The 15065-nt window shown below is 36.8% G+C and overlaps 1 protein-coding gene across 2 annotated transcripts; it reads right to left on the reverse strand.

The window, feature by feature from the left end:
- Positions 1 to 3020: 3020 nt before the first annotated feature.
- On the reverse strand, positions 3021 to 15049 carry c15h16orf87 (chromosome 15 C16orf87 homolog). Of its 2 annotated transcripts, none has more exons than XM_048606061.1 (4): positions 14761 to 15049; positions 13552 to 13564; positions 6459 to 6641; positions 3021 to 3714 (listed from the first exon to the last, which is right to left on the reverse strand). In XM_048606061.1, the coding sequence occupies exons 1-4, from the start codon at positions 14827 to 14829 to the stop codon at positions 3596 to 3598; spliced, it is 384 nt and encodes a 127-aa protein (XP_048462018.1). In that variant the 5' UTR covers positions 14830 to 15049; the 3' UTR covers positions 3021 to 3595. The 2 variants fall into 2 exon arrangements, with proteins under 2 accessions (XP_048462018.1, XP_020374284.1); XM_020518695.2 differs by having other exon boundaries at positions 13465 to 13564.
- Between the last annotated feature and the right edge of the window lie 16 nt (positions 15050 to 15065).

Raw genomic sequence — 15065 nt, forward strand, 5'->3', positions numbered from 1 at the left:
ATCCAACCAGCAATGGCAAAAATGCTAAATTAGAATCTATTATAACCTGTTGTAAAGGAACTATGCACAACTGTCCAATAGAGGTTGAGCATGTGTTCTATTTTTAGTTTTCTAGAACATTCCTTTTTCAAAAACGTCCCAGAATCTTGAAGAATCTTTCATGATGCAGCATATGGATATTCCAAAATGTCCAATGATGACAGGAATTCATCACAAGCAGCTGAGATTTACAAAATAACAAAAGTAAAAATGAATGAGGTGATCAAAATTTGGAAACAACAGGCATTGGTAATGTGGTTCACGGTTATCCCAGCTAGTCACTTCCAAAATGAGTTTACCCCATTTTGGTCTCCGATCTCACTACTCATGTGGTAGTATATATGTTCTGGGAGAGCAGGTTGTGAGATAACTAAATAGGGACAGACAGTGCACAATCAAAAGAATTAATGCCAAACCTATGGAAATCATTTGATAAACCATAGTTAGAGCATGGTGTACCAGTATACTATTTTAAACAGGAATATGAATATACGGAAATATCAGACAGGAAAAGACCAATAGCCTATCTCAAACAGTTTTAATCCCCTGTATCATAACTCCCTACTAAATTGAACTTTTATTCAAACAGCTTTTTCAAACACTATGTTTAAATGATAATTAACAAAAAGGCACTTCAACAGGAGAACAGAATAACACAATCAGGAATATTTCATTCATTACAAAAGTGTTCTAAGTGTTGTAAAAGCCCAGTAGTTCAGATTATACAGAATACTTTCTGCAGAGCAATTAGGAAGTAAAAGACCCATGTGTTCACTTTCCTGGAATACGTTGCCAGTAGGACAAATTAATGTTCACGCCAATCTACAAGACACATGCACTTGTTTCTGGAGAGTTCAGTTTTGAATGCAGTGTGTTAGGAGAACCACTCCAAGTGTTTTGAAAATTAAGTTTTTAAAAGTAGTTCACAACATCATTTTCATCATAACATTTGATACCAGCTTGTAAACCTTGGGCATGATCAATTCAGCTCACTGGTTACATCAAATGCACTCAAGGAACACAACCTTCTAAATTGGAAGAGTAGTTTTAACAGTGTACCCGAGTGTTAACTCCATGTACAATACAATAAAGTCTTTTAATCAGGAGACTATGATGTCATGGGCTTTTAAAGCATCCAGTTATGTTAAACGAATGTAATTACCGAAGTTCTCCACGGTATAGATTTGTGGGTAAAACAAAAGTTTCTGATACACTGTGGAACATGGGATTTATTTGCCAAAGAACTTTCTTCCTAAAAACTCTGACGTTCAGTCCAATAAGCCTGGAACAGTTCACAACAATGGAGTATTGATTTTCATTAAGTAACGATTTGAGGAATAAAACCAGTTACAGTACCTATGTATACAGACCAGTTAAACTTGGCTTTGTTATGATGTCCCACATTTGAATCTGTTGCTGACAAGTGCCCGAGATTCAGATTTAAGTAGCCTATGCCTCACAAAGCCAGTGAAGGGTTGGAGGGGTGGCATTCATTCCATTTTCTGCCAGCCAGAATCCTGCTTTAAACCTCAAATCAGGCCCTCTAATTCGGAGGCGAGTCCAACCATTGAGCCAAGATGGACGATGAACAGGTGCAGAAAATAATAATCAACAGTCATATCCAGTCACAACACTTCTACAAACAAATCTGTCCCATTGCTGTAAATAAAACATTTTGTCAAAACCCTTCATCCTGTATTTATCAGGACAATTCAGAAATACTGAAGTGAAAACAATATTCACACCGCATACAAGGAGGGAGTGCTGTTTGGTTGACAAGTGCACTACAACTGGTAGAGGTGTTGCCGTGCAGAATGCACCAGTTAGTTAATGATGACAGTTAACTGCAAGTTTGGTTTACACTTTTAAACCAGGCAGGTTAACTTATTAGTCAAGGCAAAGCCCTGCGAATGAACAGAGAATGACTGTCAACTAGTTTGTGGAGCTGAAATGGTGCAGTACGTATACATGTTCCTTGCATTTGCAGAGGACAGGAACTGTATATATAGTTTCTAAACAAATGCACCACACTGAATCCAAGTGACAATCCTAAACTGGCTATCAATATAATTTTTTGTGCATACTCAGGACTTGGTAAGTAATGTATTGACTGCAATGAACCAACTCACACAAAACTCACCACAGCGGCCAACATTACTTATGATTCCACGATTGGATAACACTTGTTAACTAATTCCGAGCATAAGAAGAACTACGCTACTCGTACAAGAAATAATTTTGTTTTCTCTTTGGCATTTCATGCAAATGGTCTTGATGAGTGCAAGATGTAAAGTTTTGACAAAATACCTGTTCTTCCCCCAGCAAGACCACTGAACCACTATATCTCTAATCTTAAATATTCTCCTTTGCAAAGAACTAATCCTCTCCTCCGACTACAGTTTAGATGGGAATGTCACAAAAACATTTTTGAAATGCAATTTGATTAAAGTTTACAGTAATTCAATAAAATAGAGATCATTTAATATACTCAACTATAAATATTATGCATGGGCCAGATAAATTCAATGCTTAAACAATTCATGAAGCATATGGTGCCATCTCTTGTATGTCTTCTGGTTAAATTCTATCACAAATAACGCTATACAACAGCAGCATGACCACGTTAACTACTTATCTCACCAGAAATACACGTATCTTGGGTGCAAGGGTAACCAGATAAGTACTTAAACATCTCTGCGAAGGAGATATGATTGAACATATGAATAAAAAATTCAGTCCGTAATGGGGATTCTTACTTCAATATTTGTGCCAATAGGCTAATCATTTCACATACACTTATATTATACATAAATGAATCTATTTATTATATAGGAAAACCAATTAAATGTGAAGCTTTCAAAAATTGTCAGAGCATATGTAAAGCATTCCTGGACTTGGTTTATGCTGAGATGTAAAATTAGAATCAAAATTAATCAAAATATATGTCTACTGAAAATTGGAATTAGACAAATTAAGGTATATGAAACTTAACGCTTTTTTATTGTAGTATTTTATGATCATTTTTGCAGTGTTTAGACTAATTACACAGACCAGAATAGAGAATACCTGTAAGAAATCAATGTCATAAATAAAGTAAAATACAGAAAGAAATCTGCATTTGGATCAGGAATAAACCATTTCTACACTCTTGTAAATACACCAGGGGAACAGCTTTGGTTCCTTTTTCCGGCTTAACTTGTTCAGTTGATGAAATTGATTGGGGAAGCAAGGCTTTCACCTCTTTCTTGATTGATGCAACGATCTACACCTCCGTTCAATGCAGCATTATTATTTCTTTACAAAGTATCTTGAGATTTAGGAAAGGAATTGTTTTCTTCCACTTTTGTGGAATTCAAGTCACCATCTGTCCATATCCAAGACATCAAGAAGTTTTGTTTAAGAAATGATCATCTATCAATTCAGCAGAATCTGACTACATGATTCAGGCATCCACAATAATGCTGGGAAATGTCACAATACAAGATTCGAATTGGTGAAACAACCGTGCAAAAGTTGAGTCCTGAGTTGTGGTTGTATTTCACTTTAGCACACTTTGTCAAAGAATTAATTTTTGATTGATTATTTTTCTGTTTATTTCTGCCAATGCCACTGAAAATACAAAGGCTCTTTCATCTGAAAGACTGGCATATACATCAACTTCCTTTTCTTGCCTTTCTGTAAAAGAAATAACACACTAAAATAAGTCATGATCAAGTCCAAAGGAATGCAGTTTCTCTAACAATCTAAATCCTAATTTATCAACTTCTTCATCTAACCCCACCCTTCCAGAACGGGTACAAAATCACATTATTAACAACCAGACTGCCAGAAAAGTTTTCTACCAGCTACGTGGGGGAGAAAAGAAGGCCAATTGTGAATTCAATCAGTGTGGGAAACTTCCAAAAAAAACTGCTCTTTCTTTTCCCATCTGTAACTTTGGAAAAGAAAACGTTCTCTGGTTTCATTAAAAGGAAATAAACAGCAAACAAAATCCTAGTACTAGTATGTGGTTAGGATCATACATTCTCTTGGCACTGCTTTGGGAAAAGTAATACTACATGCAGCATTATACAATTCCACAGTGTGCACATACATTAATAGCGGTATCAACTGGGGCCTCATGTTTTGCTTGACCATGATGTTTTTGTTATACTTCAGCTGCAAAGTTACCTCAATGTACCCGAGAATCAGCACTAAAAAATGACTAATGTTTTGCAGCATGCTAGATGTTTTCCATCCTAATTGCATCTCTGTAAATGTTATTGCACATCCGCAATACCAAAACTCCTTCGTGTGTAAACCAATTTTTTTAAAAACAGAAAACATTCAATGCCATTTTAAAAATACCAAAAGAAACTTCAAATGCTGCTTTAGGATTTATTAACATTTTCACTGCTTAAGATTTCAGTATGATCATTTTTATTGGGTCAATCTGCATGTCTAAAAGGAGGTCATTTTTGTGAACAAAAAACGTGTAAACTTTATCATGTGCGAATATACACACATGCAGGTGCCTTTGAGGGCTGGTATTAATGCTAATTTACTCAGAGCACAATGTGAATTCTTTTGAAAAGATGGGATCATGTTACCACAGGATACAGGAGGTACTGATGGTATGTGACTATTCAGAGAACGTCCAAAGATCCAATATTTTTACATGGCTTTTCAACGACATCCCTATTGCAAGAGTGGGCTAGTTCTGTCAACTACTGCTTGGCACAGAGGTATGCATTTAAATTGTTTAATAGTAATGTGATGTGTGTACTTTTGACTGCAAGTTTGTTTTGCAATTGTTTTTTTAAAAAAAAATAGATCCCTGTAACTTTCCATAGAAACCATCATGGCATCACCAAGCAGAGACCAACTGTTTCACCACAATAATAGAGAAGAAAGGTGAATGGATGCAGACCTTTCACAAGAGGAAAAGTGTTGGCACAAAGTTTGAACTTTTACTAACCCATTAATTAGTAGAGAAAGGAAGCCACGTGTAATTATCACACATTCGTTTTTATAAACAGTTTGGAAAAACAGAAAAATCAAACAAAGGACAGGGAGTGGTTTTCAGAATTGCCAAATCACTTGATCTTCATTTTTGTTGGAAGTGAAAAACACCTCTTAAATAAATCAAAACTGAAATGCATTACAGTCATTAAAAAAACCTGTACACAATGGCAATGAATTTTGGAGGAGGCAGTGTGTAGTAGTAATGTCATTGGACAAGTCATTCAGAGCGCCACGCTAAAGTTTTGAAAAAGTGGGCTCAAATTAACATCATGGCAGCTGGTGAAATTTAACCATTGTCAACTGTTGTAAAAATCCATGTAATTCACTAATATCCCTTAGGGAAGGAATTATGCCATCTTTACCTGCTCTGGCCTATATGTAACTCCAGCCACACACCATTGTGATTAGTTACCCTCTGAGCAATTAGGGATGGACAATAAATGGTGGCTTAGCCAGCAATGTCTATGCCAAATGAATAAATAAAAACAAAATTTCAGCAGTTTTCACTGATACAAGTGCAACTCAACATTTATCTTGGCATAAACATACCAGGCAGTCTCAGATTAGAAATAAAAATCTGATAAACAAAAACCCATGTTTTTCCAATCTTTCCAGACATGAAAACTGTTATATCCAGTTCTACCAATACAGATTATTTGTTTCTAAAATAAATAAATATTTAATGTTGACTCCCAGCTCTCAAAAGCCATATGTGTGTCAACAATCAAGTACATTATTGATCTAAAGTTAAAAAAATCTAACTAGTCAGTCATCATCAGCATAACAAAAACACATGCCACTTAAAAGCAAACTATTGCAGACACTAGCTAAAAACAGAATGCTGGGGAAACTCAGCAGATCTGTAGAGAGTGAAATAGTTAACGTTTCAAGTCCAGTAGGATTCTTCTGCAGAAATGAGTTTCTGTACTTGTCCTTTAATTCTAAAAGAAACTACAAATGCTCAAAAAAATCTATATTTAAAAAAAATCAGCCAACGTTCTCATTCTTGATTATTATCCAGTGACTCCTGCTGAAAAATGTGTCTGTGAATATCTGAAGACAGATCAATTTGTCTCTGATGTCCCTCACCCTCTTCATTCAAAATTATCATCTGATACTGTTAAGACCCAATCATTAATGAAGAAGGTTCTAGAACGCAACTGATTCGCATCAATACATGGGCCAACATAAGTTGATCATTTCAGTACAGGAAGAAGACTGAAAGAAGAATATACATTTAAAAAAAGATTCTATTCATATAAGGGGCAAAATTATGCCACCCACCCAAACTACCAATAATAGCATATCCACTATAAATTCTGATGCTTTCCACACCAAAAATTTAGAACTGATTGGTAAAGCTCAATCCTCACCCCAACCCACCATTCAAACATCGGAATCACAAGTATTTTCACCTTTCTCATCATCATGTTTCTTGCTAGGGGTGGTCTTGGGTCGTCCTCGTCGCCGCCGAATTTGCTCAGATTGGCTGTCTGATCTGGAACGTTTCCTGTTTTCCAGGTCTTTAGTTAGAGGAGAATTTGCCTTCTCTCGCCGAGCCCTCTCTGTTCTCCTTCTTTTAGCTGCTGATTTGCTGTCTATCACAAAATAAAGGTTTGTTAAATCCTACCAAACCTGTTGTTTGACAATAGCCTAATACTTACATTCCACTAAAATGGGGCACATAAAGCGACAGTCACATATTAGATTCAAGTCGTTTCCAAAACTAAAGCTGCCCAGTTAGGATCAATCATACGTAGGAACAGAAGAAGGTCATTCAGCCCCTTGAGCCTGTTCTGCCATTCAATAAGATCATGACTGATCTGTAATCTAACTCCACATACCTTCCTTTGGCCCATATCTTTTAATACTTTGCTTAACAAAAATCTCTATCAGATTTTAAAAGAAAAACAACTGATCTAGCATCCATTGCAATTTGTGTAAGAGTTCCAAATGTCTACCACCTTTTGTGCAGAATTGTTTCCTAATTTCTCTCCTGAATGGTCTGGTCCTAATTTTAAACTATGCCTCCTAGTTCTAGAATCCCCAACAAATTGAAACATTTCATCTTTATCTACCCTGTTTATTCCTATTAATATGTTGAATTCAACTCTGCCTCCAGCTTGCAAATCCAACAGTAGTAATTATTTGAAACAGGCTGTGAATACAATCATACAAATATACTGTGACTACCAAACGCAGGTCAGAGGCCATGAATCCTGCATCAACTCACCGCCTGACTACCATCTTTGAGGGAAGTGATTTATTACTTTCCACTTGGCTGGATGAATGCAGCTCCAAAAATGTTTAATACCATACAGGACAAAGCAGCCCATTTGATTGGCACCCCATCTACTGCCTTCAATATGTACTCTCTCCATCACTAACGCACAGTAGTAGCAGTGTATCATCTACAACATGCACTGCAGAAATTGGCCAAGCATTTCCGAACCCATAACCTCTACCACCTAAAATGACAATGATAGCAGATACATTGTAACACCACCACTGCAAGTTCTTCTCCAAGTCACACAGCATGCGAACATGGAACTACGTTACCATGCCTTCACTACACAGGAGTTTAAAATTGTAGAACTCCCTAAATAATATCACTATGGGTGTCCCTACACCGCGACAACCGCAATACTATGTTCTCAAGGGCAACCAGAATTAACAAGAAATGTTGCCTCAACCAGAGACAACCACATCCTGCGACAGGATAATCACATTCCTGTTTAGAATTTCAATTTAAATTTCAAATACAAGATTAGAATCTCATTCACCATAATCTTGTTAAAATAGGCTATAAAAAAGGAAGTAAGGAAACAGAAGACTGAAGAAATGATTATTTGAACCCTGCACACTTTGTCCCATTCCCAAATAAATCAAATTCAAATGACTGATTAACATTGCCTGCCCTGCACTTTTGGATAATATATTTGCCAGAGCAGCTTTACTGCAGTAATTTAAACTATATATAATAATCTGTACATCTCAAAAATTACAGTTATGTACATCTCCTGCCTTTTTGGTTGCACATCTAATGGGTATGTCTTGCTAAACTTGTCACACTGTAAACACCACCTTGCCTTAATACAGAGCACCAACATTGGCAGGAGGTTGAAACTACAACATTTCAAGCTACATAGCCTTTTCCGAATAAAGTGGGCGCAAAATATTTGTAATGCAAACAGAATAAAGGTTCTATGTATAACCTTAAAATGTGACTTAAAAACATCTGCACATCCTGGTCTAATTATTGCATCCTCTAACCTTACCACTTGAAAACACTTAGTTTTTCCTCAAGTGCTATACTTTAAGAGCTCAAATCTTGAACTAAAATCATTCTAACTTCCCAGAAAGGTGTCTATGATCATATTACACTACAACATTTATCCAGGTATGCAAATGAATGGTCATAACTGATATATAAAACAGGACAAAATAGCCCCATTTAAAAGTATTACAACATACAAGGAAGTGCACAGTGAAGGTCCTAAAAAGGGCTCCGGGTAAAAACTGTCCATGAGTATTTAGTAATGACACAGGCTTCTACATAATAAACAAGTCATATTTAGCAATCAAAGTGAATCAGGCCAACCAAGTAAAAAAATGCACAAAAATGTCACATGGTTTACAGTACCCGAAGGAACACATGAAGGTATTGGTACTTTTTGCATTGTTCATTGTTACTTGTAGCATAAAGCAGGCTACCAAAGAAAGTAGTATTCATAGCGTCATACCATAAAAGTATCTGCCTTGCATTCAAGTAGTTAAATTTCTATTCTAAATTAATAATCTACAAGGTGGCCAAGAATACCAAAAAGATACATGTCATATCTCGCCTCAAAAAGAAACTAATCCTTACCGCAAAGTGACAGCTTCCTTGCTGTTTGCATGCAATAAAGTTTACTAAACATTATCCTATCTTCAAATAAAAGAAGTTGAGAGATTAATGGAACTTTAAAAAGGAACATCCAAGACCATTTTGAGGAGCAAGACTGTGATTGAGACCAAAATACTACCACACAATCAAACTTGTTCAGACATAGGCATCTATCCTTCTAATTATTAATAGTAATTAATTCCATTGAGTCAATGGACTGTGACTTTCTACCACACAAGTAACAGATAATAATTACTTTTGTCAGTAGGTCACATCTGAAGCAATTGGACAAGTAGGCATAATTTTTTGGACATCACCTGGAGAAGGATCAGTAAACACTATTGCCTTCTTCCATTATATTATGCCACAACCCAGGTTATTTGCCAGAAGTCATCTGAGGACTTTCACTAAAAAAAAATAAGATTTCTTGATGTCATTTCACTAGGCAAGGGGAGATGATGACCTAGTAGTATTATTGCTCAACTATTAATTCAGAGACCCAGGTAATGTTCTGAGGACCTGAGTTCAAATCCCTCTGTGGCAGATGAAGAAATTTGAATTTTTTTTATATTCTTGAATGAAGAGTCTGATGATGACCATGAAATCATTATCAATTGTCAGAAAAATCTATGTGGTTCACTAATGTCCTTTAGGGAAGACTGTCCAAACCTGGTCTCGTCTACACGTGACTCCAGATCCACAGCAATGTGGTTGACTCTTAACTGTCCTGTGGGGCAGTTAGGCATGGATAATAAATGCTGGCAAAGCTAGCCACACCTACATCCAGTGAATGAATCTTTAAAAATGGGCAGAGGTTCCCATAGTTAATCACATTAAGTTTCCTTTCTTCTAATCCAAGTAAAGAAATTTTGGAAATTATCAGCTCTTACATCATCCTCTAGGTCTTTCTAATCAAAGAGATTGCAATTACATAGTTTAGTGCAATCTCAGCCATTCCACAGCTGAAATCCTCATTCATGCCTTTGTCATCTGCAGACTCAAATGTTAAATTCCCCGTACTGGCCTCTATCCTTCACAATACTGAAGTCCAGATTAAAAATGGTAAACGCATGTATCTTATAGCTTAGCAAAATGATTCAAGCATTGTGAAACAGGGACAATTTCAAAGAATCAAAAAGAATATGGAAAGAAAAGCTCATAAATAATTAAACTCACCTTTTCCATTGCTAGCATGGAGTAGTATACTGGTTATGACACTGAAGCAGCAACTAGGCATTTCCAAATTAACGGGCTATAGCTAGATAAAATGTGAATGTACAGCTCTAAATGCTGCACGAATAAGGAGGATATTGTGGTAAGAAAAAAGGAGACAGCACAAGTACACCAAGATAATTTTAGCATGAAGAAATACAAACATGGAAGAAAATGTTTGAAAAATGAAAGCCATTTCTGTTAGAAGAAGAGATTAAGGCTCAATTTGATAAAAGGTATTTGAGAAAAGTCTTTTGCAGTAATGTAGAGGGATCTAGAATAAGGCTACCAATATTTGAATTTGAAACAGATCATTTGGCCCTTCTACGCTGCTCCACCATTCAATAAAATCATGTGTAATTGGATTCCAGCCTTAGCAATGTTCTCACCCACTCCTAAAAAACAACTTTCTTGTTAATCAAGAACCTACCTCTACCTTAAATCAAGTGATCAACGACCCTGCCTCCATTGGTCTCCAGAGGACAGAATTCTAAAGACTTGGAAACCACAATAAAAAGAAAAATTCTCATCTCCATCTTAAGCTGGAGACTTTATGTTACTAAAACATGTTCCTTATGCTAGTTTCTCCCACAAAAGGAAAACATCCTTCCAGCATTCACCCTGTCAAGTCCTTTCAGAGCCTTCCATATTGTTTCAATAAGATCAGCTCTTATTCTTCTAAACTCCAATGGATATAAGCCTAGCCTAATCAACATTGCTCATAAGATTACCTTCCCACCCCCAATCTCAGGTATGAATAGAGCAAAACCTCATTGGCAAAGAGGTGTACGTTGAAGGACAAAAAAAGGACAAGCTTCCTTTGTAGAGGGTTGTGAAACTGGAACACATTGCCAGTTTTAGTAATCAAAGTCAAGACTCTATCAACATTTTCAAAAGTTGGTTGTGTAGGTAGTTGAATGAAAGAAGAATTAAAAGGAACGAGAAAGGGGAGACATAAGATTAGGAACACCGTGAATAGGATTAACAAATGCTGATTAGGTCATAAGACATTTTAGTGTTATGGTCTCAAATGTAATTCTCTGTTCTTTCAGTCCTTATTGAAACTTTTAGGTTTATTTCAACTGTGCTGCACTGATTAAAGGAGCGCAGTGCTCCATCAACCTTCCACTATGATCCTCCCAATTTACTTTTACATTTGGTGCTGTACTGCGCCAATAGATGTAGAGCTGAAAATAGGCACCATAACAAGGTGATTTGGAACAGTCTGAAATGTCGCTGATTAGTCCTGTTCACCACTTGTCTTACTTTCCATTCATGACTAGAACAAAAAGAGTTGGAGAATGAATGTGTAACAGGACAGACAAGGAAAACACATGCATAAGTGGGTGAATTAGTCAGAGACAAACTACAGCAGTGAATACAAGATGTTGCACCACTTACTGAGATGCAAAACATTTTTGAGAAAAAAAACAGGGTTATTCTTATGGTGGTACACTCTTTCTGAAATGGAAGATTACCAATGCTTTCAGATTTTTTCAAAGTTACATGATTCAAACATTCTGAGTGAGCTAGACTTAAAAGAATTAGTTCTTTAAAGAAACAGGTAACTGAAAACACTTCCGCCTTAGCAGAACAACAAACCCTACAATGCATGATATTATTGTAATAGAAATCATCAAATTGACAAGCAACACTGAGATCCATTATCAATTTCTAAGAACCTGTAGGCACACAGCATACATCATATTGCAAACAAACCTTTAAATAAACAGAAACAAATTATACAATTAATGGACAGAATGAGGTATCTTAGTGTTGGATGCATTGACTGGAAACTGAAACCAACTAACACTTTAAAAACTCAAACATTCCTTGATAAACAACTTGCACTTTTGGAAAGCATCTTTAATGTTAACTTAAGAATCAACCATTCAGAATATTTATCAATCATACAACAGCAATCATAAAACCACCCAATGTAGGAGATATTAAGATGACCGTCTAAAATCTCTGTCAAATCTAAGTTTGAAGGAAGTCTTAAAGGGTACTGGAAAGATTCAGAAAAGAACACTCCAGCTATCGAAAGGCATGGTTGTCAATGGTGGGGCAAAAGAATGGGATGCACGGGAGGCAAGAGATGGAGGAATGCAAAATACTTAAAATGACTGTGGTACTGAAAACGTTCATGAGGAATTCAATGAAAGGTTTATACACCAGGACGAGAATTTTAAAATTGTTAGCATTGGGATTTACAGCAATTAGACTAGCAAGCTTGGAATTAAGGAATGAGGAAGACTTGATATGAAACAGAATACAGACGACTGACAGGGTTTTCAGTCTTTTATGGACGATGATTCTCGGAGCCCCCATTAGGGAAATGGAATAGCTAAGTCTAGAGGTGTAAAAACATTGCAAGGACTTCAATAGCAAATCAGAGATAGGAGGTGGTCTGAAACTGGGGGTGTTGAGATAGAGCATGGTAATCAGCCTAACACATGGTTAAACTGCAAAAGCAAGCTTGCAAACAGTCCAAGGTGGTTGCTGAAGTGTGGGCTATAAAATGTGGTAAAGTTGGAGATTATGATAGAAGCTAAAGACAATGGCTTTGATCTTTCAGGTGCTTAACTGGAGGAAACTGTGTCTAATCCAGGACTGCATATGATTAAGTAGTCTGAATACAGAGACAGTAGAGCAGTTGAAAGGGGTCATGGACAATAGACAAAGGTGTTCTCAGTGTACCTGTGTAAACTGACCCATTGTGTTCAAATGCTGTTGAAAGGGAGGCAGTGAATGACCAAGTTTCTACTTAATTGAAAAAAAAATCATACTTTGTTACCGCAAGTTTCATTATAAACAAAACATTACAATGATATTCATTACATATTATCAATACATTATGAAATAGATAATAAAGTAGCGATAAGCAATACTACTGGAGATTCAATCATAATAAACAAACAAACAAACAAACAATCATAACAATATCATAACCAGACATACAAAACCATGATATACTAGCTGGGCACTTCCAAGGCACACTTAGTTGGTTTCTAACAAAATTTGTTAAATTATCTGATTAAACAATAAGTAAATTTAAGTGTCTATTTAGGTCACAGATCAGAGACAGAAATCTTAAAAATTACAGCTACACCTTACCAGCAAAATGATACATTATGCTTTGATCAAACCTTTGCTAAAGAATTTCTGTGCCATTATGTTTCAAAATGACAATGCAACAGAAACAGAAGCCAATTTGTGATTCATGAACTGATGTAAATTTGCGTTGCTTACTCATTCCTTTGCTCCCTACCCCATACAGTTATTTAGCTTTGTAAACTGATGGGGTTTTAATCATGATTTACCTAAATTAGGTGGTGGTGATTTCTCAGACAGTTTAGCATTCAGTAGTCTTCTACTAATAAAAATGAATCCACACGGGCATGACTTACAGGCAACAGGAATCTGAAAAATTAAACAGTTGAAATTAAATGGCGATTTTCTGCAGTCCATCACTGTAAACATTTTAATCACAGGGGATATGAATACGTTTACGTGTAGTGGTTTGTCGCTAAGAATTTTCTTTTCAATCGCATCCACACAATTCGCTAAACCATTCAATTCTGGTACTTTTTGATACATAACTCTCTAGAAATATTATATAGCACCAATTCATTAAAAATTATTCAAAATTTCTAATGTTAGAAAGATTACATAGTGGGCAAGGCAGTTTGCCAAGAATGCAGTCTTTTGCATTTTCCTTTTGATGACGGACTGACATCTCTTACGCAAATGTTTCTAAGAACTGGCGCCCGTCCCTCATGAAATTACTGTAAAGCGCCAACACAATCAAACTGCATTAATGACAGAGTTAATAAGCTTAAGTCCCCAAGATCTGAATACTAAACGGCCGCACAATTTACAATCAACGTTCAAAATAATGTATTTTGAAAGTCACGGCATAAACCCATGACTGTCTCCGTTGTGATTAAGCCTTTGGCAACTCGTCAGCACTTTAGCCGCATTCATGTTTATGAGAAACTATCCGCAATGCATATGCCACATGACAACAAAGATTAAATACTACGTTCAAGAAAGTCTGAAAAATGTCTAATGTCCCCATTCAAAGTTTATTTACGGCTGTGTGAATAGCAGACTTAGAACTCGGCTATCAACGTGGAAGTAATATGTAATTTTGCAATTCTGTTATTCGGCTGACGCCAAAGCATGCTAATCACTTTCAGATGAAAGACATTTGCTCAAGGCTGTCTTCCACAGTCATTTCCAGCTCAAATGCCATCATTTTATTGTCTTACATCTTCAAATAGAATACGTGACCATATTGTAAGACGGCCGGTGGGGGGGGGGGGGGTAGTGAAAGCTGATATTATGCAATATTATCCACGCCAAAAGCCTGTTGGAAGGTCCAATGGCAATCCAAGGTGTAGGGTTTTTTTAAAGAAATTAAAACAAAGTCATGTCAGTAACGAGGTCACGCATAAAAATCGAAAATCTTAGGCCAATGCTTGTGAATGATGCTTCAAAAAGACAACCTCAATAATGCAGCCTATCAAACCACACAAAGAAAGGCTCGATCCTCACCGATAAACGCGAACTGAATGTGAAATATAGACAAATGTTTCCCGTCTGAGATATCCCACCTGTTGGTCACATTCCGGACATGCTTTCGTTGCCATTTTCGTAACTTTCTTCCCCTTATTTGCAGCCATTTTCGAGCTTCGGTTGCAGGCTCTTATTCACCAGGGCTGTCCAGGATAAAAACTTCCAGTAGAACTTCATTACAACTCCAGAGTAACAATGTATCCGGCTGCCATCGCCCGCGAGCCCAACACTCAGTGAGCAAGGGAGCGAGCGACCTGCGCGGCAACGCCGACGCGCCCCCGACCACGGGCCAGAGCACGTAACGTTACCGCAAAGCACATTCCCCCAAGCCTGATGCGTGCGC

The sequence above is a fragment of the Rhincodon typus genome, chromosome 15, assembly GCF_021869965.1.
Source record: "Rhincodon typus isolate 14 chromosome 15, sRhiTyp1.1, whole genome shotgun sequence".
NCBI classification, from domain to species: Eukaryota; Metazoa; Chordata; class Chondrichthyes; order Orectolobiformes; family Rhincodontidae; genus Rhincodon; species Rhincodon typus.